Source organism: Marmota flaviventris, chromosome 2, assembly GCF_047511675.1.
Source record: "Marmota flaviventris isolate mMarFla1 chromosome 2, mMarFla1.hap1, whole genome shotgun sequence".
NCBI lineage: Eukaryota > Metazoa > Chordata > Mammalia > Rodentia > Sciuridae > Marmota > Marmota flaviventris.
This window is the reverse complement of record NC_092499.1, coordinates 29,091,845-29,118,811: the sequence shown is the minus strand read 5'-3', so window position 1 is coordinate 29,118,811 and position 26,967 is coordinate 29,091,845. Positions and strand designations below refer to the sequence as shown.

At 38.8% G+C, this 26,967-nt stretch overlaps 2 protein-coding genes across 3 annotated transcripts in view; one reads left to right on the top strand and one right to left on the bottom strand.

Annotated features, from left to right (window-relative positions):
- The window catches only part of Entpd5 (ectonucleoside triphosphate diphosphohydrolase 5 (inactive)), a 40,302-nt gene extending 35,452 nt beyond the window's left edge, over window positions 1–4,850 (bottom strand). Inside the window, exons 1-2 of the mRNA XM_071607676.1 lie at window positions 4,769–4,850; window positions 2,864–2,961 (exon numbers count right to left, since the gene is read on the bottom strand). The gene's annotated coding sequence lies outside the window, so the exon portion shown is untranslated. The remainder of the gene's footprint in view (window positions 1–2,863; window positions 2,962–4,768) is intronic.
- Window positions 4,851–4,897: 47 nt separating this feature from the next.
- Window positions 4,898–26,967, top strand: part of Bbof1 (basal body orientation factor 1) — a 49,534-nt gene continuing 27,464 nt past the window's right edge. For both annotated transcript variants that reach the window (XM_027931614.3, XM_071607675.1), the window contains exons 1-3: window positions 4,898–5,053; window positions 7,635–7,863; window positions 15,949–16,014. In XM_027931614.3, the coding sequence (XP_027787415.2) occupies window positions 4,992–5,053; window positions 7,635–7,863; window positions 15,949–16,014 (357 nt within the window). In that variant the 5' untranslated portion in view covers window positions 4,898–4,991. The remainder of the gene's footprint in view (window positions 5,054–7,634; window positions 7,864–15,948; window positions 16,015–26,967) is intronic.

The following is a 26,967-nucleotide window of genomic DNA, read 5'->3' as shown; positions in this document are numbered from 1 at the left end:
ATCCTCCTATCTCAGCCTCCCAAACCACTGGGATTACAGGCGTGCACCACCATGCCCAGCATGTTCTTACACTTTTGTGACTACAAATTAAACTTTTCTCCAGGAGTTTCCTTGGATTCTAGGATGAGATGAGCACTATCTAACTCTAAGCATGTAATCTTGATATTTCTATTAAGTTTTCCTCTTAAAAACACTTAAATTGTGTGTATCTCCCCTGATATAATAACTCAAAACAAGAGACAATTCAAACTGGTACCTCTAAACACTCCCCTCACCCTCTGCTTCTACACATATACACAGAGAGATTAAGTGGAGTCTCTTATTGATCTCCTGTTTATTTAGTGGCACAACTTTCCTATTATGTAACTCATTTTGATTATCTTTAAACGGCCCTCTCAAGCTTTCTATATTCCACCCTTTTATCAAGAACTGATGATTCTTCCTTTTCAGTTTTTTCCCATCTTTTCCTCTTAGTCCCACTGCTGATACCTAAATCCTAGCCCTTATTACTTCAGACTTGAACTGTTATGGTCCCTAAACTGGTACACCAGTCACCAAGATGTTACTGTTCTCAAATGCACACCTCATCATGTTCCTAAAATGCTGTTTTCATTGTTCTCCCACTAAGTGGTAAACCACCATATGACAGGTGTTTTGAACACTAATTACTTAGCACAGTACAACCTGGCATATATGTTTAATTAACCAATGTTTGTTGAATGAATTAACAATATATAAATGACGTCACTTTCCTTAAACCTTTCATCAAGTTCTCACTATCTACAACAGAAGTTACAAACTCAAATATCTACAGAGGCCAGGCAGGAAACGCAAAGGAGTAAAAGTATGTTGTTTTAACAACAGGAAGTGATAGAGTCTGTGGCAACTGGAAAGCACATGTCCCCATCTAAAGGAGCAGTTTCTTGCTATTACACCAATTGCTGCCATAATGGAAGGTAGGCCCCCTATGGTCAAGTCTTCTCATTTTTTTCAAGTTAATTCAAAGCACATCTGCTGGTTTTCATATGATAACAACTAATTCCACCCAAAATCCAAAAAACCACCATGTAGATCAAACAAAACACTTTATGGGGCCTGGTACTGTAGCTCAGTGGTAGAGCACTTGCCTTGCATTGTGAGGTACTGGGTTTGATCCTCAGCACCACATAAAAATAAATAAATGAATTATGTCCATTTACAACTAAAATAAATAAAATAGAAAAACCACATTATGGGCCAAATCCAGCCCTCAAGACCCAAGTTAATGACTTTGGTGTGCAGGATAAGACAAACTCCTCCTGACATTCTAAGTCCTTCATGAATGAGTTCCCAGCCTACCTTTCCAAATTCGTTTTGCCCATTCCTTCTATACAGGAACACCCTGCTCCAGTGATTTCTCAGACTTTAGCATGTATCAGAACCTCCTGGAGGGCTTTATTAGGCTGATTATTATTAAATTGCAGGGGATTGAACGCAGGGCCTCATACATGCTCAGCAAGTGCTCTACCACTGAGCTACAACCCCACCCCTTGGCTGGCTTGTAAATACATAGAATGCTGGACCTCACTGCCTAAGATAGAGCCCCTAAAAATGCATTTCTAACAAGCCCTCAGGTGATGCTGATGCTACTGATATGGGGACCATGCTTCAGGAACCACCGCTAAACTGCCCTAATTAAACTACTCCTTGTCTCAAGCACTCAAGGAATTTTACTTCCACTGTTCTACTACCTTCCCAAATAGCCTTCCCTCTTCCTTTCAATCCACCTCCCTTTGTAAACTTTCCTAGACTACAACAGTCTTAAATGCCTCTAAATTCCTGTAGCACATGAGGTCTATGCCATCTCGCCTTTATTAATCACTGTTTATTGTTAAGTGTGTGTGTATAGGTGCCAAAAGAGATTGTGTATTCTCAGAGATCAATGTCTTATTTGGAGTCTTATGATTGTGAGCAATTTGAGAGACAAGACCCTCTCTTGTCCTGCCTCCCTTTATCCCTCAAGCTAACAAACAGCCTTATGGAGCGAGTATTCACTTCTTAAATAAATGAAACTTGAGGGATCCAAGTAAATACAAGTGAGTCTGAAATGTGGGTAACTTTTCTTATAGAACTGACTTTGAATTCCAGACAAATGGATTTAAATCGCACGCCAAGGTTCGGATGGATAATTTGCATATTTTGCAAATAAAATGCAAGGAGTTAATAATTATCTGTGCCACTTCAATTTGCATATAAATAGTGAATGTTAATAACTGATCTAAAATTGATAAGATTAAATTCTTGATCCCCCACCCTATTATAAGAATTCCTTATAATGCCCCTGTAGGGCTATGAACTTATCATAATATACTAAGATATGTCCATTTAAGAGAATTATATATTTTTAGTATATGCAATAGAAGTAGAATGAAAGTAAATCCCATGACATTCAGAAAGACTGATGAGCCCCCTTCAGATATAGTTTGTATAGTAATATAGGATTCTAGAGGCTATGTGAAAACAAAATTAAAAACTGTTTATCTAGTCTTTTTCACCTACAGAGTATCATCTGTTATCAAGTAATTTCAAAAATGATTTACAAGGAGAAATTAGTCTCCAAAGGAAATCACAGTAAAATCACTGATGACTTTATAGAGTAAACTCAGTTTTGGAACTACCAGAATAATAATTTTGATATATTACAGTTCTTAATTCTAGACATAGCTTGTTGAGCAACTTCACACTTGATGTAATATTATCACTGGAAAAGAAAACTGATATAATTTGACAAAAGATAGGGAATCCAAGTCAAAAACAAAACAAAAAACTATCACCCAAGAACATCTTACATACATTTATGGATGTAAGCTAGCAGAGATATTACCTTGTGTCCAGATACCTGGTTTACCTACCAGGACCATAATGATCTTGTCTGCATGAAGACTCAGTCAATATACTCCACATTTCTATGTTGACCAGGAACTACAAGAATCAGGCAGAAAAAGAATTACAAACCTATGTCAAGGAAACCCTAGGTGGCTTATTCCAAGTTTAAAAGCATTAGAAAAACAGTGAGACAAAGCAAATACATGCAGTAAAATAGTCCCTGAAACTTCATAGTAAAGCTGCCTACCATCAATTGAAGGAAATGCTACCAGATAAATGCCACCAGATAAAATTGAAGAAGGAAATGCTACCAGATAAATTGCAGCTTCCTAATGTACTATCTGTACCATCAGTTGTTTCTCACTAAACAATAACTGAATAATAACACTCAGTTCTTTGGTAGAGAATGTGGAAATTCAGAAGACTGTTGATTCTAGAACCACTTCTATCAGAGTAAAACATCTTGACATTTCTCTTGGCCATAGTCAAGTCACAACAGTTTTATCTACAAAAGCAAAGCCTATAAAAACATGTGTGATACAATAAAGTACTTTAAGTATTATGCACATATTACAAAGTACTCGTTACAGTAAAAATTTTATGTTTACAAATGAATCTGTAGGCCTACCTTCAAGCAAGTATTGGGCTTCTATAATTTTTTGAATGAATTATAAATATATAGACTATGACAGAGGATGCCCTACTCTTTCTTCTCCAAGTTATCAATAGGTTGTTTTTATAGAACTTGAGACACACAAAAATAATCGTGACTTTATAGATTTCGTATCAGAGGTAACCCTTCAATGTATTGTAATTTTACTCATGGGCCCATGAGAAATAGAGGTCAAAATGCACCAGAAATGGTGAGAACAAGGCATACTCATGCTAGCAGACGCCACGTCTAAGGTTTTCAGGGCTCCTTACCAAATCAGCGAGTTTCCTCTAATCACAGAATTGAGAAATAAAAACTACGTTAAGTGAAAAAAATAAGGGAGGGGGATTATCAAAGACCTCAAGAAGGGGTGTAGGATTCAGTTCTCCTGGGGAAATGGAGGAGGATCTACAATGACGTTTTAAAGAAATCCGAAATGTAATTTGAAATAGAGAATACCGCGGAGCAAAGCTTCAACCACAAGCCTTAACTACGAAACTGGAAGCCAAAATACCCATCTTCCTTAATGACTCACTGACTAACTCTCACTGAATGAAGGTATAATTGTAGAGCTCCTCCCTTGACAAATGAGAATCCTTTCGAGTACACCTCCTTTCCGAGGTGTAGTCAAGCTTTGGGGGCGGGGTGGGGATGGGGGGTAAAGCAATAGCTTTCAACTTTATGCAACTTGCAGAAAAAGAGACTGCGAATGAAGGAGGTATTGGCTAACGGTCCTGGGCGGGCGGCATGGGCCACACAGGACCCAGGGAGCCCAGGATCCGCCTGGCGACCCCACTCCACGACACCCGGACGCTCTGTCCTGCGGAGGATGACAGCCTCGCCATTGCCCTAGGAAAAGTCCTCGATTGCCTCTCAGAAACGTTTGGCCTGGGACTCCGCTAGTGCGCCGTCCCCTAAGGAACCTGCAAGTTAGAAGCCAGGAAATGGAGAAAGATTGCAAGAGTAGCTGAGGAGCAGCAAGGTCGAGGGCAAAGCAGCCGTAGAAGGTTGGCGAGAAGGAAAACTGCTAGACCGCAGCCACCGCTCGGGCCACTGCGGCAGGGCGGACAGACCCGACGGGACCAAGCTTCTGGAAACGAGGACGCCCCAACCGCCGCGACGCCCACGACGTCCGGCCCATAGGATTCCGTGCCACCGCCCAGCGCTGCCGGGCTCCCGCTCCCCGCTGGCCGTGCAGAGGACTCAGCCCGAACCCAGAGCAGGCGCCACCGCCGCCACACGCACACTCACCGCGCGCGCCGCCCTGGCGCGGCCGCCCGCCGCCCTCGGCGCGATCTCCGCCCCGCCTCCTCGCGCGGCCGCGGCGCGGCCACGTCACGGCGCGTGCGCTCTCCGCGCGCCGGCAACTGCCGTGTGGACGTTACCCTCTCCGCGTGCTGGTTTCCTTGGAGACCGAACCGGCCCTGGAGGCCGGGACAGGCAACGACGAGGCTGAGTTCCTGGAGAAGCCAAGATGCCGCCGAAGAAAAAGGACAAACGGAAAGGGCAGGGCAAGGGCAAAGGCAAAGACTCTAAGTAAGGATCAGCCGCCCTGCAGTCCCCTCTCCCTGGGTGCCCTCAGGGGATTTGGAACTGGCTCCCTGGCTGCCGCCCACTGGCGGGTGCATCCCGCTCTGGCTCTCCAGGCTTCTAAGGACAGCGCCTACTGTTGATTCTAGCTTAGCCCCAGCCTGAGAGATCTCTGCTAGACGACTAAGATGATTTTGAACATCTGGAAGATGTTCTGTTCTGAGTGGTCAAAGTAATTCCTTGTGCCTTTTCAGGAATCCCGATTGGTTTGAGGAAGAACATAAGCATTTGACCAGTTTGGGTAACTTGTTCAGATTTCCCAAAACCGATGAGAGGCGGGTAACTGATGAGAGGCGGTAACGAACGCTCTAAGCACTAAACCTTTCCAAGCTTGAAGTTGCTGCTAGATTGCCACCAGGCCTATTGGGTGACCTCTGTGGCTTCTAAACATACTAGAGTTTTACATGGTGTCCCACCATGTATGGGACCACAGGAATACCCAAATTTGTGATGTTTATGGAGTAACTTGTTTGGGTGGAAATGGTAGAGTGCTTAGATGGCATGAGTGAGGCTCAGGATTCCAAAATTCCAGCGTGACAAAAATAAAATAAATATATAAAAAATAATTTGTTTAAGAGAGTAACTCATGTTTACTACAGACAATTTGGAAAACATGGGGGGAGTGGAGAAAACAAGAGAAAAAAAAAATCAGGGCTCCGGTTAGGGCTCAGTCGCTGAGTACTCGCCTCGTAGATGTGAGGCACTGCATTTAAAAAGTAAACAAAATAAAGGCATGCTGTTCATCTACAACTATACAAAATATATTTTTAAAAAAATCACCCATGGGCTGGGGATGTGGCTCAAGAGGTAACGTGCTCGCCTGGCATGCGTGGGGCCCGGGTTCGATCCTCAGCACCACATACAAAGATGTTGTGTCTGCCGAAAACTAAAAAATAAATAGTAAAAAAATTCTTTCTCTCTCTCTTTAAAAAAAAAAAAATCACCCATAATCCCATCATCTATACATAGTTAACTAGTACTGTCATTTTGTGATAGCCCAATTATTTGTAGCTTTTTTCCCCCTTTGTATTAATGTAAGTGTTCTTCTACAGGGTATTTTTGTGTTTTGTTTTTAGCAAAATTTCAGAGTTTAGCACTTTTCAAAAGTGCCAAGGCTCTACACATCTGGTATTCACTATCATTTGTTTTCAGGTTTTGGCCATATGTCTGCAGTACACATGCAAAAAATTTAGGAACATTGAGAATAACAGACCTTTTTTTTTTTTTCATGGATGTTCCGCTGCCCATTGTTTGAGAAACCCTGCTTTCTTTCTTCAGTTAGTGTTAGGGGTATCTACTTTAGAAGTATCTAATTTCTTACACCAATACTATGGTACCTTCTGGGAGCAAGTAGATGATTGTAGCAAGGCAGTCTATCCCTAATGCTGAAAAGAGAGATCAACAGCTGTAATAGCCTGGTGTAGGGAGTTGGAGATGGAACTGGCCTTAATTTGAAGAGAACAAAAGGTAGAGGCGAAAAGGTACTGAGGACCAAGAGTTGAAGAATGTATAATGGAGGTGACAGTATAGAAAAGTCCACTCACATGTGTGTGAGAATGTTTAGAATTTAAATACAGGTGAAGCTTTTTATATATTATCAATATATTTATATATGCCTACCATGTAAAAAGGGACAGTGTTTTGTTAATACTCATACAATAAATATTTTAAAAATCTCTCCTTTTATTGTGTTAATCTTTAAATTCATTCATCCATTCATTCATTCATTCAATCTTGGAAGAGCTGGGGATCAAATCCAGGGAAGGCCTATAATCTCAGTCTCTATTTTTAAAAAAATATCCTCTTCACCTTTGTATATACATGATTGTGGTTTGTATCTCAGGCATTTTTAAACCCTGGTGCACTGTGGTACCAATTTGTAGAATATTTAACATTCTTGCCCAAGTGATTTGATCTTTTGTTCAAGTCCCAGCCAAAACAAAAGTAAAAACCCAAAACAACACCCCACCCCCCACTAGTGGAGTGTTGTTTTGGGTTCTTCCAGGGCACGCTACAAATGTGCCTTAGGAAGAAAAGTAACAAAGTAGTAAGAACCAAAGTTCACAGCCAAGTGAATAAGAATAGAAGAAAATTCAAATATGAGAAAATTAAAAGAAAAATGAAAAGATGTAGAAGCTTTATGAAATGAATTTGACTTTCCTTCTAGTCTTTAAGAATTATGCTCCAAAACATTCTTCTAGGAAGAGGTACCTCTTAATTCTCAAGTGAAAGTGTGTGTGTGTGTGTGTGTGTGTGTGTAAATTTTTTTTGCAGTTGTAGATGAACAGAATGCCTTTATTTTATTTATTTTTTTAATGTGGTGCTAAGGATCAAACCCAGTGCCTCACACATTCTAGGCAAGCACTCTGCCACTGAGCTGCAGCCCCAGCCCAATTAAATATATATTATTCATTCATTCATTCATTCAACAGTATTTGCTTGTATATATACAGACAGTGTCAAACAAAGAGAATACTAATATAGTAGAGAAATAGTTATATACTTTTAATGTTCTCTTCCTACACAGGAAGATGATAAGACCAGAAGATATTGTGGTGGAACAAGCCAAGGCCAATGCCTCTCTTTGGGAGGCCAGGTTGGAAATCACTGAACTCTCTAGGATTGAGTATCGTGATACTTCTCGGAGACTGGCCAAAAGTAATGAGGACTTAAAGAAACTGCAGTACAAAATGGAAAAAGACACCATGTCCATATTAAGCTACCTGAAGAAGCAGGATCAGGAAAAAGATAATATGGTAGGTAGATAGAAAGCCTCCTGAGCTTCATATAATACCTCTGTGATTATATGTTTCAAGGATTTTAATATCTTGAAATTGTACATTGTTAAAACATTACAGTGAGCTTTTAAAAATATATATATATATATTTTTTTTACTCGGAAAATTATATTTTTATTTGTGGAAACCCATCTCCTTTTACAGACATATAAACATTTCCTAATCATCTAATATTTATGATGCTATAACAAACTCTTGGGTAGCTTTCCAGTGGGGGCTTGGTTTCTTCAAAGATGGTGCCATGAAGCCAGGTTCCCCTAAGGAGAACACTCTGTTTTAGGACAGCAGAAGGAGGAGAGAAAGCCGGTAGAACTCTGCATGAAGCCATTTCACCAGGATCTCAATTCCATTCTGGAGAAAAGGAGCTCTTATGATCTAAGCATCAAAAATATATTTTAAGATTTCTAAATTTGTTCTAATTAGGTATATAATGCAGTAGAATACATTTTGATACATCATATATAAATGGAGTATAACTTCTCATTTGTCTGGTTGTACATGATGTAGAGTTACACAGGTCATGTATGCATATGCATATAGGGTAATGTCCAATTTATTCTACTATCATTGCTACCCCCATACCCACTCCCCTTCCTTCACTCCCTTCTGTCTAGTCCAAAATACCTCTATTCTTCCCCCACTTCTTATTGTGAATTAGCATCCACATATCAAGAAAATATTCTGCCTTTGGTTCTTTGGGATTGGCTTATTTTGCTTAGCATAATATTCTCCAGTTCCATCCATTTACTGGCAAATGTCATAATAAGGCTGATTAATATTCATTCCATTGTGTATATATACCACAGTTTCTTTATCCATTCATTTGATGAAGGGCACCTTGGTTGGTTCCATAGTTTAGCTATAGTAAATTGAGCTGCTATAAACATTGATGTGGCTGTATCACTGTAGTATGCTGAATTTAAGTCCTTTGGGTATAAACCAAAGTGGGATGACTGGGTCAAATGGTGGTTCCATCCCAAGTTTTCTTAGGAATCTTCATACTGCTTTCCACAGTGGTTTCACCAACTTGCAGTCCCACCAGCAATGTATGAGTGTACCTTTTACCCCACATCCTCACCAACATTTATTGTTGCTTGTATTCTTGATGATTGCCATTCTGACTAGAATGAGATAGAATCTCAGTGTAGTTTTGATTTGAATTTCTCTAATTGCTAGAAAAAATGTTGAACATTTTTTCATATATTTTTTGATCAATTGTATTTCTTCTTTACAGTGAGCTCTTAACTCTCTTTGAAACAAAACTATTTCAGAGTGGTTTTACTGTTATTGATATTTATTTTGAAATCTTGTCCCTTGTTTTCTTGTCTCAAAACAAATAGAAAGTGATAACCACTAGAGAGCATTATGAACACTTCATTTTGCACTGGAGAATGGAACCCAAGAGCATTTTACTTTTGGCCACATCCCCAACCCTTCATAAATTTTATTTTTGGAGAGGGTCTCACTAAGTTGCCCAGACTGACCTTGACTGCAATCCTCCTGCCTTCCAAGTAACTGGGATTACAGGCATACAACACCACACCCAATATGATCTCTGTGTTTTGATGCTGATATTTAGTTTTATTGATTTGTAAAACAATTCACTGATAATCCATGATAGATTATAAACCCAGCAAATCTCTCTCTCTCTCTCTCTCTCTGCCACTTGAATCTTTTATCTTATTATACTTTATTGAAGTGTTGAGAATAAAGCTATCATTTTAGATCTGAAAGAAAAAGGGAGAGAATTAAGATTTTGGAGCCACTATTTTGTGCCAGGCACTATGCTGGCTACTAATTATCTCCTTTAATTCTTTTAATAACCACATGTAGCCAAAATATTGTTATGTCCATTATATAGACAAAGAAATTGGCTCTCAGGACAGGTAAGTTGCCCAAGTCACAGAGCTAGTAGGTATTAAAGGTGGAATTTAGGTGTAACTACAAATTTTCTTTCTGCCTCTATAAACTGCTTGGAAACCCAAGGAAATTTCCACTGTGTTGAGGATGTAAGCTTCCTTTACATAATATTTTTGTAGTTTTTCTATTTGTGTATGCATACCTATAAATAGGACATTCCATAGTCATTAAAATGTATATAAATAGTATCATATTGTACAGATCTTTTGCAACTTTTTGAGACAGTTCTTGCTGTGTTGCCCAGGCTGGTGGTAAACTCCAGGCTCCTCCTGCCTCAGCCTCCTTAGTGTCTAGGACTATAGTTGCATGCCACCAAGCCTGACTCAGCATCTTGTTTTTTGTTTTTTTTTTTACTCAACATTGTTATTGTGATATATTCACAAAAATCACGATTCAGTTTATTTTCTTAAAATTTATTAATAGGTATATTCTATTTTTTTCATTCATTTTAACTGCTTTATAATATACTATTAAATAAACCAAGATTTATGTTTATCCCCCATTGGTCAGTTAAACTCCCATTTTTTTCACTGTTATAATAAACATCACTGTTACAATGAACATTCCTGTATATGTCTGCCTGAGACCACATGTGGGGGATTCTTTAGACTAGATCCGAGGAAGTAAGATTTTAAATTATGGGGTAAACTCAGCTTCAATTTCACAAGAGCTTTTTAATTTTGTGAGCCAGATGCCATGGCACATACCTGTGAGAAACTAATGTGACTCCATTTAAAAAAAATAAATAAATAACAGCAGCTTCTACCTCAAGCCTGTCCTAAGGAAGGGGGTGTGACCCTTGTCCTTGGAAAAACCCACAGAGCACTCCTAAGCACATACCCACCCTGCTGAGTTGTTTGTCTGTAAATAACAGGAGAGGTCTGCAGCGCCAGGTGTCCCTGACTCAGTTAGGCTAGGTGAGGACCCATGGCAACCCCCCTAGCAACCTCCAATCAGCATGAGACAGGGAAAATACCTGGGATGCCAGATGACCCCCAAGTAGTTTATGGTGGTTGATAACATGTTGGGAAACCATGTAGTTTAGCACGTACACCCCTCGTGGCCTAAACCAATCAGTTCAAAGGAACCCCCTTCTTGTACTAGCCAATCACCCCTAACCAACTTGTTCCGGCCATTGAATGTGCTAATCAATGTTAAGAGTTGTTGTTTGATTTTCCCGCGGTATGGAATGATTTGCTGTGTGATGTTGTGATGCATAGAGTATCCCCCCAAAACCTATAAAATCTCACTGAACAAAGGACCAGGACTCACTCCCTGGGACCGCTGTGTCGGGAAAGGTTGTGAGTCCAGGCTCGAGCTTGCAATAAAGTCTCTTGTGTGCTTGCATCGGATTCGGCTCCTGGAGGTCTACTGGGGTCCCACGAATCTGGCATAACACCTGTAATCCCAACAATTTTAGGTTTAAGGTAGGAGGTTCACAAGATTAAGGCCCACTTAGGCAATTTAGCAAGACTTGGTCTCAAACATTTTTTTAAAAAGCCTGATGGGTGGGACTGGGGTTGTGGCTCAACGGTAACACCCTTGCCTAGCATACCTGAGGCACTGGGTTGATTCTCAGCACCACATACAAATAAATAAAAATAAAGATTCAACAACTAAAAGCCTGGTGTGGTGGCACACCCCTGTAACCTCAGTGTCTGAAGAAGCTAAGCCAGGAGAATTGCAAATTCAAGGCCAGCTTCATCAATTTAGCAAGGCCCTAAGCAATTTACTGAGACTGTGTCTCTAAATAAAAAATAAGGGCTGGGATTGCAGCTCAGTGTTTGAGCGCTTGACTAGCATGTGCGAGGGTTTGATCCTCGGCGCCACATAAAAATAAATAAATAAAAGGTATTGTGTCCAACTATAACTAAACTAAAAAAATAAATCTTAAAATAAGTAAATAAATAAAAAGGGCTAGGGATGTATCTCAGTGGTTAAGCCCTCCTGAATTCAATCCCTGGTACCAAAAAAAAAAAAAGGATTGGAATATAGCTCAGAGGGAGAATTCTCGGTTCAACCCCCAGTACCACACATGAAAAATCATTTTACCCAGGGCCTTGTGCATGTTAGGTAAATGCTCTACCACTGAGCTACACCTCCAGCCTCCACAAAGGATTAAATCTGAGCTCCAGAGGTGTTATACCAATTTATATTGTCACAAATGATGTATTAGAGTATTACCCACATATGACTCAACACTTGGTATTGTATTTAATAGTTATTGCCAATCTTATGGGTGTAAATTATTCTATTATTGTTGTTGTAATTTGTATTTTCCTTATAACTATTCAACTTGGACATCTTTTATATGTTCCTTCATCCATTTTGCATGTACATGAGTGCACACACACTGGGGATTAACTGAACCCAGGGCCTTACACATGCTAGACAAGTACTCTACAAGTGAGCTACACCCTCAGCCCCTTCACTGTTTTTTATTGTTTATGTTTTTGCTTCAGTACACATATGAACTAATGCTGGAGTGATGCAGAGCAAGGCTGGCTATATAAGGATGACATACAAATTCACGTATAATTCCATAGTTTTTCAAATGCCACCTTTTCAGTGATAAGACATCTTATCACCCTGTATAAATGTTAAAACCAACCCTATTCCAGCATTCTCTAGTCTTATCACTTCTTTTTCTTTGTGACATTTATTACTTTCCATCTAATAATAATGCATGTATGTCACTTACATATTTGTCTATTGTCCCTTTTCCTAATTAGAATGAAACCTCACAGAAGAAGACAACTTGGGGCCTCTTGTTGTTGTTCAGGATTATATCACCTGAGCAACAGGGCCTAGCACATAGTAGCCATTCAGTACATTCTTTTTTGCCTTGTATGAATATACTAATACTTGGAATTCTTATGAATGTACTGATGTTTTTAAAAAGTTAATAGCAATAATAACTAAATTCAAGATGATATTGAAAGTACATTAGAAAAGTCAAACAACTGAACATTTATATGGATTTTATGTATTTTATTAAAGTCTAATTTTTTATGCATTTTTTTACATTCTCAGACAACTTCTGTTTTAAAAATTACTTTTTGAATAGTAGGTGTTATATACATTATCCCCCTATAAAATATTATTCTAAAGTAAGTTTTTAATCAGCCATACAAATAGTTTTTGAAATTAATAGACGCTCTGCATCCTACATTAGTTAATTAGTATTGGTTTGTATTTATCAGTATCACTTACTTGTATTTTCAGATTGAGATCTGCCTCTGTATATCAGAGGCCAGCATCTTGCTGTAGCAAATGCGGTTTCTTACAATCATGGGTCCCCATTAAAACCAAAGAAACTGGGGCTGGGGATTTAACTGAATGGTAGAGCACATGCTTAGCATGCCCCAGGCCCTGGGTTCAATCCCCCCAAACAAGAATAACAATAATAAAAACAAAGAAAGTATATTGGGAAGAAGAAAAAAAAACAGATTAAATAAATATCAGTTAACTAGCTCTCCCATAGTTTCCATAGTTCAAGGCACTGACCTTGAACTCCTTGGCTCAAGTAAACCTCCTGCCTCAGCCTCCCAAGTAGTTAGGGCTGTAGGCCTATCTGGCTTCTTCCATAGTTAATTATTATCTATTTCGCAGTATTCTATAAATGTGTTATTTTCTGAAACTGTTTATAGTATTACTTCACATTAATTATAGAAATATTAGAAATGAAATTTTTCTTATGAAATGTGTTTTGAAAACAATTTTGTCTTGAACAAAACTAGGAGATTTTCTCAAAGACTGGGTTTTTGTATTTGAGGATTTGTTGAATCAATCGTAATCTTATTAAGTGTCACACCTGTTCTATGTGACTTGGGACTGTTCCAATATATTTTTCAAATTTCTAGATTTTTCTTAAGCTGCTCTAAGATAATATTTTATAATATATTACTTCTAAATCCTCTGATTCTATAACCATGTCAATGAATCTTTAGTTTAAAAAGCTACTTAGGTTCCCCACTGAAATGGACCAGCATTCCCTAGAGAAATACTTGGAACTAATTAGAAAAAACTATTGATTCCAGGATTTGGGTAGGATGTAAAAGATAACCCTGGAATATCTTATTGTGCCAGAAAGTAAGTAAATGTTAAAGTACACAAAGGCTAGCTTGAAGAGACTACAATTGGCTAAATCTGAGACAACCCAAACAAACATTGACAATAATAGATTGTAACTTATTGAATAAAAAAAGAATCCTAAGTCTACACTATTAACCAATACATACATTAATAAATAAGGGAGGGGCCTAGGGATGTAGCTCAGTGGTAGAGTGCTTACTTAGCATCGGTGAGGCTCTGGGTTAGATGTTTAGCACCACCAAAAATGAAATTTTAAATAAATAAATAATGATGGGGTGGGAATATAGCTTAATAGTAGAATACTTGCCTAGCATGTTCAAAGCCTTGATTCCACAGAACTGCATAACAAAAACAAAAAGCACCAAACAACCAAGTAAATAAAGGAGAGGGGAAATTTTTTCTTACATAGAATGCCAATTAATACATTTCTAAACAGGTTGGCCCTACTTCAATCCTTCTAAGAGGCAACTGAACACAGAAAGATACACCAGTTATGTGAGTGCTCAGAATAAAGGCTGTGTTAGGACAACACAGAGAGGGCAGCCATAGGTAAGCCAAGGAGAGCAGCCATGGGAAAACCAACCTGCCAACACTTTCATCTTGGACCTCCAACCTCCAGAACTTTGAAAAATAAATTCATGTTGTTTAAATCACCTATTTTGTGATATTTTGTATGGTACCTGCTAAACTAATACAGTAGGGTTATTGGGAGGATTAATTAAAATAATCTGGTAAAAGAACTTAGAATGGTGGCTAGCATTTAATATCCAATTTAAAAAAATAGAATGATCTATGGATGCTAGAACTAGTAGGTGAAAGTTTAATGAGGAGGAGACTATTTGCATAGTCTCAAAATATGTTTCCACAAATTTCTTAATAATTATAAAAGGAAAACCATAATTTTTAAATGGAGAAAACTGGCAGACATAATCTTATTCAATTGATTTTATTAACGTCATTCACCTCAGGATGGGATGTACTAAAAAGGATATTTTATCACTTAGGTAGAATATGCATGCCCTAAATACATAGTAGCCATAAGGAAACATCAGAAAAGCCCAACCTTGTGCAGTGTTCTTCAAAAATACTGATATAGGTCAGACATGGTAGCACATGCCTGTAATCCCAGCTACTTGAGAGGCTGAGGCAGGAGGATTGCAATTGAGGACAGCCTGGGCAATTTAATGAGACCCTGTCTCAAAATAAAATTTTAAAAGGGCTGGGGATATAGCTTAACAGTAGAGTACCCTGGGCTCAATCTTTAGTACCATAAGAAGAAAGAAAGAAAAAGAGAGGTGTACACATACCATGGAATATTATGCAGTCTGAAAAAGGAAATCCTGTCATATGCTTCAACATGGTGAACCTCAAGGACATTATGCTGAGTCAAATAAGCCAATCACAAGAGGTCAAATACTATTTGGTTCCTCTCATTTGAAGTATATAAAGCAATCAAAAAATGAGGGATTGGGATTATAGCTCAGTGGTAGAGCACTTGCCTAGCATGTGTGAAGCACTGGGTTCAATTCTCAGTACTAGATATAAATAAATAAAATAAATGTCCATCAACAACTAAAAAAAATTTTTTTTAATTGTAAAAACGAAGTATAAGGTGGTTGCCAAGGGCTGTGGGGAAAGGGAAGGAGCATTAGTGCTTAATGGGTATAGAGTTTTAATTTTGCAAGATTGAAAAGTTTGAGATATTTTGTCCAACAATGTAAATGTATTTAAAACTACTGAACTGTGCACTGAAAATGGTGAAGACTGTAAATTTAATGGTGTGTTTTTTAACCACGCATTTAAAAAAAAAATCACCTAGGTAATTCTCGGATGATAGCTTGGTTTTGGAGATTACCAATAACAGATTAAGGATATGGGAAAACTCCTGTCCCCTTCTCCTCTTCCTGTTTTACTACCTCTCCTACCCCACTGGTCTTAATATTATGTAAAATACTAAAACATGTGAGTGAAAGTAGACTACAGAACAATTTTAACATCTTCCTGACTTTGTATTTTCATCTTTCTCAGATTGAAAAGCTAAAACAACAACTGGCTGAGACGAAAGAAAAAGCTCAAGAGGAGAAGGAAAAATTAGTGAGTATTTATATATACTAATACTTCATTTCCTAGGTAGTCAGGTTTTTAGTGAGCTCAGATATTTAAGACTCGATAAGTGGAAAAGTTTAAAGCCTACATACTTGATTGTCCAGAAACTCAAAAAGAACATATTATAGGCAAGGTGTGGCAGCATATACCTATAATTCCAGAGGCTGGGGTAGGAGAATTTCAAGTGTGAGATCAACCTCAGCAACTTAGTGAGGCCCTAAGGACTTAGAGAGACCCTGTCTCAAAATAAAACATTAAAAAAAGGCTGGGGATGTGGTTAAGAACCCTTGGATTCAATTCCTAGCACCAATGATAATAATAATTACAACAATACCAACATATTATGAAATTTTTATTGTAGAAAACTTAGAAAATTATCTGGTATTAGGGGTGCTTACTGATCCTACTTGTATTGCTCCTAGTGCTTTTCAGCAGACAAGCTAGGAAATACATATTAGCCCGTACTAATATTTTCCGTTCAGTTGCAGGAATATAGGATTTTTACTTAAACTTACCTGCATCTCGTTTCTCCCTTGCCAAAGTCCTGCTTTTTTTTTTTTTTAAGAGAGAGTGAGAGAGAATTTTTTTAAAAAATATTTTTAGTTTTCGGTGGACACAACATCTTTGTTTGTATGTGGTGCTGAGGATCGAACCCGGGCCGCATGCATGCCAGGCGAGCACGCTATCGCTTGAGCCACATCCCCAGCCCCAAAGTCCTGCTTTTTAATGATGTCAGCATAATTACCACATTGCTTAGAACTTAATACACTTACAATCTCAGAATATTTATGCTACCACCAACAATAGATTATTAGAACCAGTTTTAGATTTTAGGGGTGGCATTTTCTCTGTAGGATATATACCAATAAGAATGCATGACCAAAATTGCAAGGTTTAAAAACTATGTGAAGTTCCTTTCTTTAAGGTTATGCCACCAACTCAACGAACTCAAGAATAGATTTTACTTTCAATTTTTTTTTTTAAACTGGGGATTGAACCCCCAGGGGTGCACCACTGAGCTGTATTCCCAGTCCCTTTTATTTTTTATTTTTGAGACAGGGTCTGCTTAGGGCCTTACTAATTTGCTGAAGCTGGCCTTGTATTTGTAATCCTCCTGCTTGTGAGTCATAGGGATTACAGGCAAGTGCCTGCTTACTTTTGAGTTTTAGAGGTTGCTTTTTTTTGGCACTGGGGACTGAACCCAGGAGCAAGTACATGCTGGGTACTTGCTCTACCACTAAGCTACACCCCTAGTCCAGAAGTTGCTTTTGTGTTTCTTTGTTTTTGTGCTGGGGCCAGAACCCAAAGGCACTTTACCACTGAGATGCATCCCCAGTCTTTTTTTTTTTTTTTTTTTTTTGAGACAGGGTCTTCCTAAATTCCTGAGGCTGGCTTCAAATTTGTAATCCTTCTGCCTCTGCCTCCAAGTCACTGGGATTGCAGGCATGGATCACTATGCCCAGCTAGAATTTGCTTTTTAAAATTTTTATTTTGCATGTAAAATTTTGTAATTATTGTAGTTATTTACATGGTTCCAAAATCAAGACTGACATATATGCTGAGAAATTTAACCTCTATCCACGTCTTTTCTACATTATTCTCTCTCTCTCCCTGTAGGTAACCATTTTATTTATTATAGGTATATCCTTTCATTTTAAAAATGTATATTTTGTAATAAGTATTAACAAAAGGTAAAAGGTAGCATACAGTATACCTAGACCAGCACCTTTCTTTTCTCATATAACAGTATTTTATTTTATAACCCAGGAGCACTTTACCAGTCAGCTACATCCCAGTCCTTTTCATTTTTTATTTTGAAACAGGGTCTAGGTTCAAGCTGGCCTTGGTCTTTTCCATCTTCCTTCCTTAGTCTCCTGAATCAATAGGATTACAGGCATGGGCCACCACATCCAGATAACTCAATAGTATTTTTTGGAGGTCATAGTAATATGAAGTGTTTTCTAAAATGGTCCTTGTTTTGGTCAGTATGGACTGCTATGACAGAATACCATAGACTGAGTACACCCCTAGTCCAGAAGTTGCTTTTGTGTTTCTTTGTTTGTTTTTGTGCTGGGGCTAGAACCCAAAAGCACTTCACCACTGAGATATAACTCCCAGGTCAGAATGCCAACATGGTTAGATTCTTGGTGAGGGTCCTTCTCTCCGTTCACAGACAACTGCCTTTTTCCCGTATTCTCATATAGAAAGAAAGCTAGCTCTAGGTGCTTTGTCTCTTCATAAAGGGATTGACCCTGCTGGGCACAGTGGCATACACCTGTAATCCCAGCTACTATGGAGGCTAAGGCAAGAGGATTGAATGTTCGAGGCCAACCTCGGCACTTAAGTGAGACCTCTCTTGAAAGATAGATAGATAGATAGATACATACATACATACATACATAGATAAAGGGTTGGGGATGTAGTTCAGTGGTAAAGGGCTCCTGGGTTCAATCTCCCAGTTCCCCCCAAATAATAAATGCACTGATTCTATCATGAAAGCTTCACCTTCTTTTCTACATCTAAACCTAATTACCTTCCAAAGCTCATGCCTCCAAATACCATCACACTGGCGATTACAGCATTAGTATTTTGGTGGGGACACAAACATTCAGTCCATAGAAGTGCTCTTTTTGATAGATAGTTGGGTTGCTATTATACCATGGTGTTCCAGTAAAGACTAGTATATTTATTTTTTTCACATGCTACTGTATCTTTGGCATAGACTCCTGGAAGTAGTTTTGCAAGGTCAAAGAAAATATCTGATTTTCTAGAAATTAGAAAATTTCCCTGTATAGGTATTATGCTATTTTGTAATGCCACTAACTATGTATGAGATTTCCTCTTTCTTCAGAGCTTGACCAATAGAATCTATTATCAAAATTTTTGCCAATGTGTTAGATAAGAAACTATATATTGGGGCTGGGGTTGTAGCTCAGTGGTAGAGCACTTGCCTTGCACACGTGAGGCCCTGGGTTCGATCCTCAGCACCACGCAAAAATAAATAAATAAAAATAAAGATATTGTGTCCAGGAAAAAGATGGCCGCTGTGCACGGGGGTTGCTGAAGTGCTGAGCGTGGTGCTCAGAGCAGCGGCTTTAATCGAGATTTCGTGCAGCGTGTAAGAGCTCCTTTCACCGTTAATCTGTAGCGGACCACTTTGCCAAGCAGCAGGAAGAACAAAGAGATCGAAAAAGAGACGCTTGGCTCCCGGACGCTTTGCCGCCCAGAGCCGTGGGCGCTTTGCTCCCATCTGCTTCCTCTTTCGCTTTCCTCTTTCTCCGGGCAGAGAAGCTGAATGTGTAAACAGCAGTGGATTGTAAGTACCTGAGGCAAAGAAAGCTCAGTGCGCCCCGCCTTTTTTTTTTTTGAATATTTTTATACAGGGAGAGTTTGTGGATTGGGATTGTTGGCTGAGCTGCGGTTTCTGTGCCTAAAATCCACTCCGCGGGAGCCGCCATTTGCTCTCTACTTGCTGTCTTGATGGCTATATCTACATTGTCCGGCAGCCGCACCTAGAGGTTGGAGCTGGGCTGCGTGCTGAGCCCTGTCCTCCGAAGGCTGGACCGCAGCCTTGAGCGCCTGGGTCGCCTGTTCGCCGCTGCACCTTCGGGCAGAGCCTGCTCTGGGGTCGTTCTGCATCCCCCTGCGGGGGGACCCGTGCTCCAGAGGAGGGGGCCTGAGAGCCGCGCTGGCAGCCGCTTGGGCCCCAGGGGCTGGGCACCGGGCGGCGGCGCAGCTATGGTCGCAGACAAGCGCGGCGCCCCTGAGCGTGGCCCCAGGGAAGAGGCGATGGCGGCAGGGTTTAATTTCTAGAAATCTGGACTGGAAACAGAAGCAGCAGTTTGTATAATCCCAAGAACTTGCTTATGCCAGGAAGCTGTAAGGGCAACATGAATATCATTGAGAAGATCTAACATGGCAGCGGACGGGGAGAGATCAAGTCTCTGACCTCTTCAACTGCGCGGGCATAGGGAGCTGTAAATTGTATAAATGCTGATTGCTCAGGATCACTAGGCAATGCTGAGCTGACGTGGATCTGGGGTGTACAGTCTGGGCCCCTCAGAACACACACACACAGCCCGGATCGGCTGCATTCAAGCTCTGGTTCGCCTGCTTCTTGTGACTCAGCACTAACAATCCCGCTGAAATAACTGGTTGGCCATTATGAACTTTCAGAGGTAAAAACCAACTGAGCCTTAATAGGCAGTGGCCACAGGATTGAAACGGGGATTGGGAGAGACAGTCAGGACCCACCCGTTGCATTGGTCACCCGGCAAAGGGAACGAACAGTCACCATTTGCATGGGATACCACCTTGGCAGAGAACTGACATCACGGGCGGAGGAGATAACTGCATTGAAACCAGCGCGACAGGGCTCCCAGGAGCAGAAGACCTGGCGTGTAGCCAGTATTGTGGTGAGCGTCACAGGTGAGCGCGGCCTGGCTTGAGGAAACACAAGAGAAGGCCCTAGGCACTCAGGATTGGAGACCCCCCCAGTCTGTGAGGAAGAGCTGCTGCACAGTGATTGGTTCCCACCTATTGAGAGGAGAAGCTTGACCCAGTGGGCACAGCTCCACCTACTGGAAGAGAAATTAATCGAACTCTATGACTGCAATTATTATTATTATTATTATTATTATCATTTTTTTCTTTCATTTTCAATTTTTTTTGTTCTTTAACTTTTTAAAATGTTTTTAATTTTTCTTAATTATTTTATTTTATTATTATTATTATTATTTAATTTTAATTTTCATTATTTTTATTATCATTATTATTTTTGTAAAAAAATTTTTTTTTCTTTTCTTTCTTTCTTTATTTTCTAACTTTTTTTGTGTGTGTTTTGTTTTTGTTTCTTTTGTCTTTTCATTTCTTTTCAATTTTCTTATTCTCCCTTCCTTGAATTCTACCTGCCTACTCTCATTCTCTTTAGTGACTTCTTCCCTTCCCTTCTAATATCTTTCCTCCCAAGCATCAAATAAATTTATAAGAGTAAACAGTAACTCAGCAGTCAAACAGAACAAGAAGTAACATGAGCAGCATAAAAAAGCAAGGAAGAAAAGGAGTACAAACAATGAAGGACAGCCTAAATATTCAGGAGGACCTAGAGTCAGCAGAAAAATGGTCATATAAAGAACTCAAGGAATACCTTAGACAGATGGAATGGAACCTTAAAGAGGATACGAGACAGCAAATCCAAACAGTGAAAGAACACTTTGAAAATGAATTACATAAACAGATAAAAGAAGAAGTTAAGCATCTTTATCAGGAGATAGAGATTATAAAAAAAAATCAAACAATAATTCTAGAAATGAAGGAAACGATAAACCAAATTAAAAACTCAATTGAGAGTATCACTAACAGAGTGGAGCAAGTAGAAGCCAGAACGTCAGATAATGAAGACAAAATATATCATCTTGAAAAGAGCCTAGCCAACTCAGAAAGGCTGGTTAAAAATCACGAGAGAAACATCCAAGAGATATGGGATAACATAAAAAAACCAAACCTACGAGTCATCGGGATAGAAGAAGGTACAGAGATTCAGAGCAAGGGAATGAGTAGCCTGCTGAATGAAATAATTACAGAAAACTTTCCAGAAATAAAAAAGGAAACAGATATACAAATTGTAGAGGCATACAGGACACCGAGCACACAAAATCACAGTAGACCAACGCCAAGACACATTGTTATGAAGACATCCAATATACAGAACAAAGAGAAAATATTAAAAGCTACAAGAGAAAGGAGGCAGATTACATTCAGGAGTAAACCAATAAGGTTAACAACGGATTTTTCATCACAGACGCTGAAAGCGAGAAGATCCTGGAACAACGTATTTCAAACACTGAAAGACAATGGATGCCAACCAAGAATTCTGTATCCAGCAAAATTAAGCTTCAGGTACGACAACGAAATAAAAATCTTTCATGACAAACAAAAGCTAAAAGAATTTGCAGCCAGAAAAACCAGCATTGCAAAGCATCTTGAGCATGGGCTGGGGATGTGGCTCAAGCGGTAGCGTGCTCGCCTGGCATGCGTGCGGCCTGGGTTCGATCCTCAGCACCACATACAAACGAAGATGTTGTGTCCGCCAAAAACTAAAAAAATAAATAAATATTAAAAAAAAAGGCATCTTGAGCAAAACACTACACGAGGAAGAAATGAAAAACAATAACCACAACCATCAGTGGGAAGTGCCTCTATAAAAACAGAGGGCGGGGGGAAAGCTAACCATGGAGAAACAAACTAAATTAAATTTAAAAAAAAAAGAAGATAAATAATCAAACATGGCTGGAAGTACAAACCATATATCAATAGTAACTCTAAACGTTAATGGCTTAAACTCTCCAATAAAGCGACATAGGCTGGTAACTTGGATTAAAAAAACAAATCCAACAATATGCTGCCTCTAGGAGACACATCTGATTGCAAAAGACATACACAGGCTGAAGGTGAAAGGTTGGGAAAAAATATACCACGCACACGGTCCTCGTAAGCAAGCAGGGGTGGCCATCCTCATATCGAATAAAATCGACTTCAAGACTAAGTTAATCAAAAGGGATAAGGAAGGACATTATATACTGTTAAAAGGAACCATTCACCAACAAGACATAACAATTATCAATATTTATGCACCAAATAATGGTGCTGCGACGTTCATAAAACAAATTCTCCTCAAGTTCAAGAATCAAATAGACCACAACACAATAATTATGGGTGACTTCAACACACCTCTCTCACCATTTGACAGATACTCCAAACAAAAGTTGAATAAAGAAATTATAGAACTCAATATCACAATCAACAACCTAGACTTAACTGACATATATAGAATATATCAACCATCATCAAGTGGATATACTTTTTTCTCTGCAGCACATGGATCCTTCTCAAAAATAGACCATATATTATGCCATAGGGCAACCCTCAGTAAATATACAGGGGTGGAGATAATCCCATGCATTTTATCTGATCATAATGGAATGAAACTGGAAATCAATGATAAAAGAAGGAAGGAAAAATCCTACATCACATGGAAAATGAACAATATGTTACTGAATGATCAATGGGTTACAGAAGACATAAAGGAGGAAATCAAAAAATTCTTAGAGATAAATGAAAATACAGACACAACATATCAGAATCTATGGGACACAGTGAAAGCAGTTTTAAGAGGGAAATTCATTGCCTGGAGGTCATTCCTCAAAAAAAGGAAAAATCAACAAATAAATGAGCTCACACTTCATCTCAAAGCCCTAGAAAAGGAAGAGCAAAACAACAGCAAATGTAGCAGAAGGCAAGAAATAATTAAAATCAGAGCGGAAATCAATGAAATTGAAACAAAAGAAACTATTGAAAAAATTAACAAAACTAAAAGTTGGTTCTTTGAAAAAATAAATAAGATCGACAGACCCTTAGCCATGCTAACGAAGAGAAGAAGAGAGAGAACTCAAATTACTAACATACGGGATGAAAAAGGCAATATTACAACAGATGCTACAGAAATACAGAAGACAATTAGAAATTATTTTGAAAACCTATATTCCAATAAAATAGAAGATAGTGAAGACATCGATAAATTCCTTAAGTCATATGATTTGCCCAGACTGAGTTAGGAGGATACTCACAACTTAAACAGACCAATATCAATAGATGAAATAGAAGAAGCAATCAAAAGACTTCCAACCAAGAAAAGCCCAGGACCGGATGGGTATACAGCGGAGTTTTACAAAACCTTTAAGGAAGAATTAATACCAATACTTTTCAAGCTATTTCAGGAAATAGAAAAAGAGGGAGCTCTGCCAAATTCATTCTATAAGGCCAACATCACCCTGATTCCGAAACCAGACAAAGACACCTCAAAGAAAGAAAACTACAGACCAATATCTCTGATGAACCTAGATGCAAAAATCCTCAATAAAATTCTGGCGAATCGGATACAAAGGCACATCAAAAAAATTGTGCACCATGATCAAATAGGATTCATCCCTGGGATGCAAGGATGGTTCAATATACGGAAATCAATAAATGTTATTCACCACATCAATAGACTTAAAGATAAGAACCATATGATCATCTCAATAGACGCAGAAAAAGCATTCGACAAAGTACAGCATCCCTTTATGTTCAAAACATTAGAAAAACTAGGAATAACAGGAACTTACCTCGACATTGTAAAAGCTATCTATGCTAAGCCTCAGGCTAGCATCATTCTCAATGGAGAAAAATTGAAGGCATTCCCCCTAAAATCTGGAACAAGACAGGGATGCCCTCTATCACCACTTCTATTCAATATAGTTCTCGAAACACTGGCCAGAGCAATTAGACAGACGAAAGAAATTAAAGGCATAAAAATAGGAAAGGAAGAACTTAAATTATCACTATTTGCGGATGATATGATCCTATACCTAGAAGACACAAAAGGGTCTACAAAGAAACTACTAAAGCTAATAAATGAATTCAGCAAAGTGGCAGGATATAAAATCAACACATATAAATCAAAGGCATTCCTGTATATCAGCGACAAATCTTCTGAACTGGAAATGAGGAAAACCACCCCACTCACAATATCCTCAAAAAAAATAAAATACTTGGGAATCAACCTAACAAAAGAGGTGAAAGATTTATACAATGAAAACTACAGAACCCTAAAGAAATAGAAGAAGATCTTAGAAGATGGAAAAATATACCCTGTTCATGGATAGGCAGAACTAACATCATCAAAATGGCGATATTACCAAAAGTTCTCTATAGGTTTAATGCAATGCCAATCAAAATCCCAATGGCATTTCTTGTAGAAATAGATAAAGCAATCATGAAATTCATATGGAAAAATAAAAGACCCAGAATAGCAAAAGCAATTCTAAGCAGGAAGTATGAATCAGGTGGTATAGCGATACCGGATTTAAAACTATATTACAGAGCAATAGTAACAAAAACAGCATGGTACTGGTATCAAAACAGGCGGGTGGACCAATGGTACAGAATAGAGGACACAGAGACTAATCCACAAAGCTACAACTATCTTATATTTGATAAAGGAGCTAAAAGCATGCAATGGAGGAAGGATAGCATCTTCAACAAATGGTGTTGGGAAAACTGGAAATCCATATGCAACAAAATGAAACTGAATCCCCTCCTCTCGCCATGCACAAAAGTTAACTCAAAGTGGATCAAGGAGCTAGATATCAAATCAGAGACTCTGCGTCTGATAGAAGAAAAAGTTGGCTCCGATCTACATATTGTGGGGTCGGGCTCCAAATTCCTTAATAGGACACCCATAGCACAAAAGTTAATAACAAGAATCAACAAATGGGACTTACTTAAACTGAAAAGTTTTTTCTCAGCAAGAGAAACAATAAGAGAGGTAAATAGGGAGCCTACATCCTGGGAACAAATTTTTACTCCTCACACTTCAGATAGAGCCCTAATATCCAGAGTATACAAAGAACTCAAAAAATTAAACAATAAGAAAACAAATAACCCAATCAACAAATGGGCCAAAGACCTGAACAGACACTTCTCAGAGGAGGACATACAATCAATCAACAAGTACATGAAAAAATGCTCACCATCACTAGCAGTCAGAGAAATGCAAATCAAAACCACCCTAAGATACCATCTCACTCCAGTAAGATTGGCAGCCATTATGAAGTCAAACAACAACAAGTGCTGGAGAGGATGTGGGGAAAAGGGTACTCTTGTACATTGCTGGTGGGACTACAAACTGGTGCGGCCAATTTGGAAAGCAGTATGGAGATTCCTGGGAAAGCTGGGAATGGAACCTCCATTTGACCCAGCTATTGCCCTTCTCGGACTATTCCCTGAAGACCTTAAAAGAGCGTACTACAGGGATACTGCTACATCAATGTTCATAGCAGCACAATTCACAATTGCTAGACTGTGGAACCAACCCAGATGCCCTTCAATAGATGAATGGATAAAAAAAATGTGGCATTTATACACAATGGAGTATTATACAGCACTAAAAAATGACAAAATCATGGAATTTGCAGGGAAATGGATGGCACTAGAGCAGATTATGCTTAGTGAAGCTAGCCAATCCCTAAAAAACAAATACCAAATGTCTTCTTTGATATAATGAGAGCAACTAAGAACAAAGCAGGGAGGAAGAGCAGGAAGAAAAGATTAACATTAAACAGATACATGAGGTGGGAGGGAAAGGGAGAGAAAAGGGAAATTGCATGGTAATGGAGGGAGACCCGCATGGTTACACAACATTACATATAAGAGGTTGTGAGGGGAATGGGAAAATAAACAAGGAGAGAAATGAATTACAGTAGATGGGGTAGAGAGAGAAGATGGGAGGGGAGGGGAGGGGAGATAGTACAGGATAGGAAAGGTAGCAGAATACAACAGTTACTAATAGGGCATTATGTAAAAATGTGGATGTATAACCGATGTGATTCTGCAATCTGTATTTGGGGTAAAATTGGGAGTTCAAAACCCACTTGAATCAAATGTATGAAATATGATATGTCAAGAGCTTTGTAATGTTTTGAACAACCAATAAAAAAAAAGATATTGTGTCCATCTACAACTAAAAAGATATTTATAAAAAAAGATATTTATAAAAAAGAAACTATGTATTTCTCTTATTGGGGGATGTTTTGAGCATTTCTTCATATCTATTTTTTCACATAAGTACATGTGTATGCATACTTACATATATATATATTTATTTATTTTGAGGATTTGAACCTCCAGGTGCTTTACCATTAAGCTACATCCCCAGCGCTTTTAATTTTTTTTTTTTTTGAAAAAGAGTGGCCTTGAACTTGTGATTCTCTTGCCTAAGCCTCCAGAGTAAATGGATTAAAAGCATATACTACTGTGCCTGGCTGATTTTTTTTTTTTATGTTTGAGGACCATTTGCATTTCTTTTAATATTTTTTGTTCATTTTCCTCATTTTTTCTTCCTCT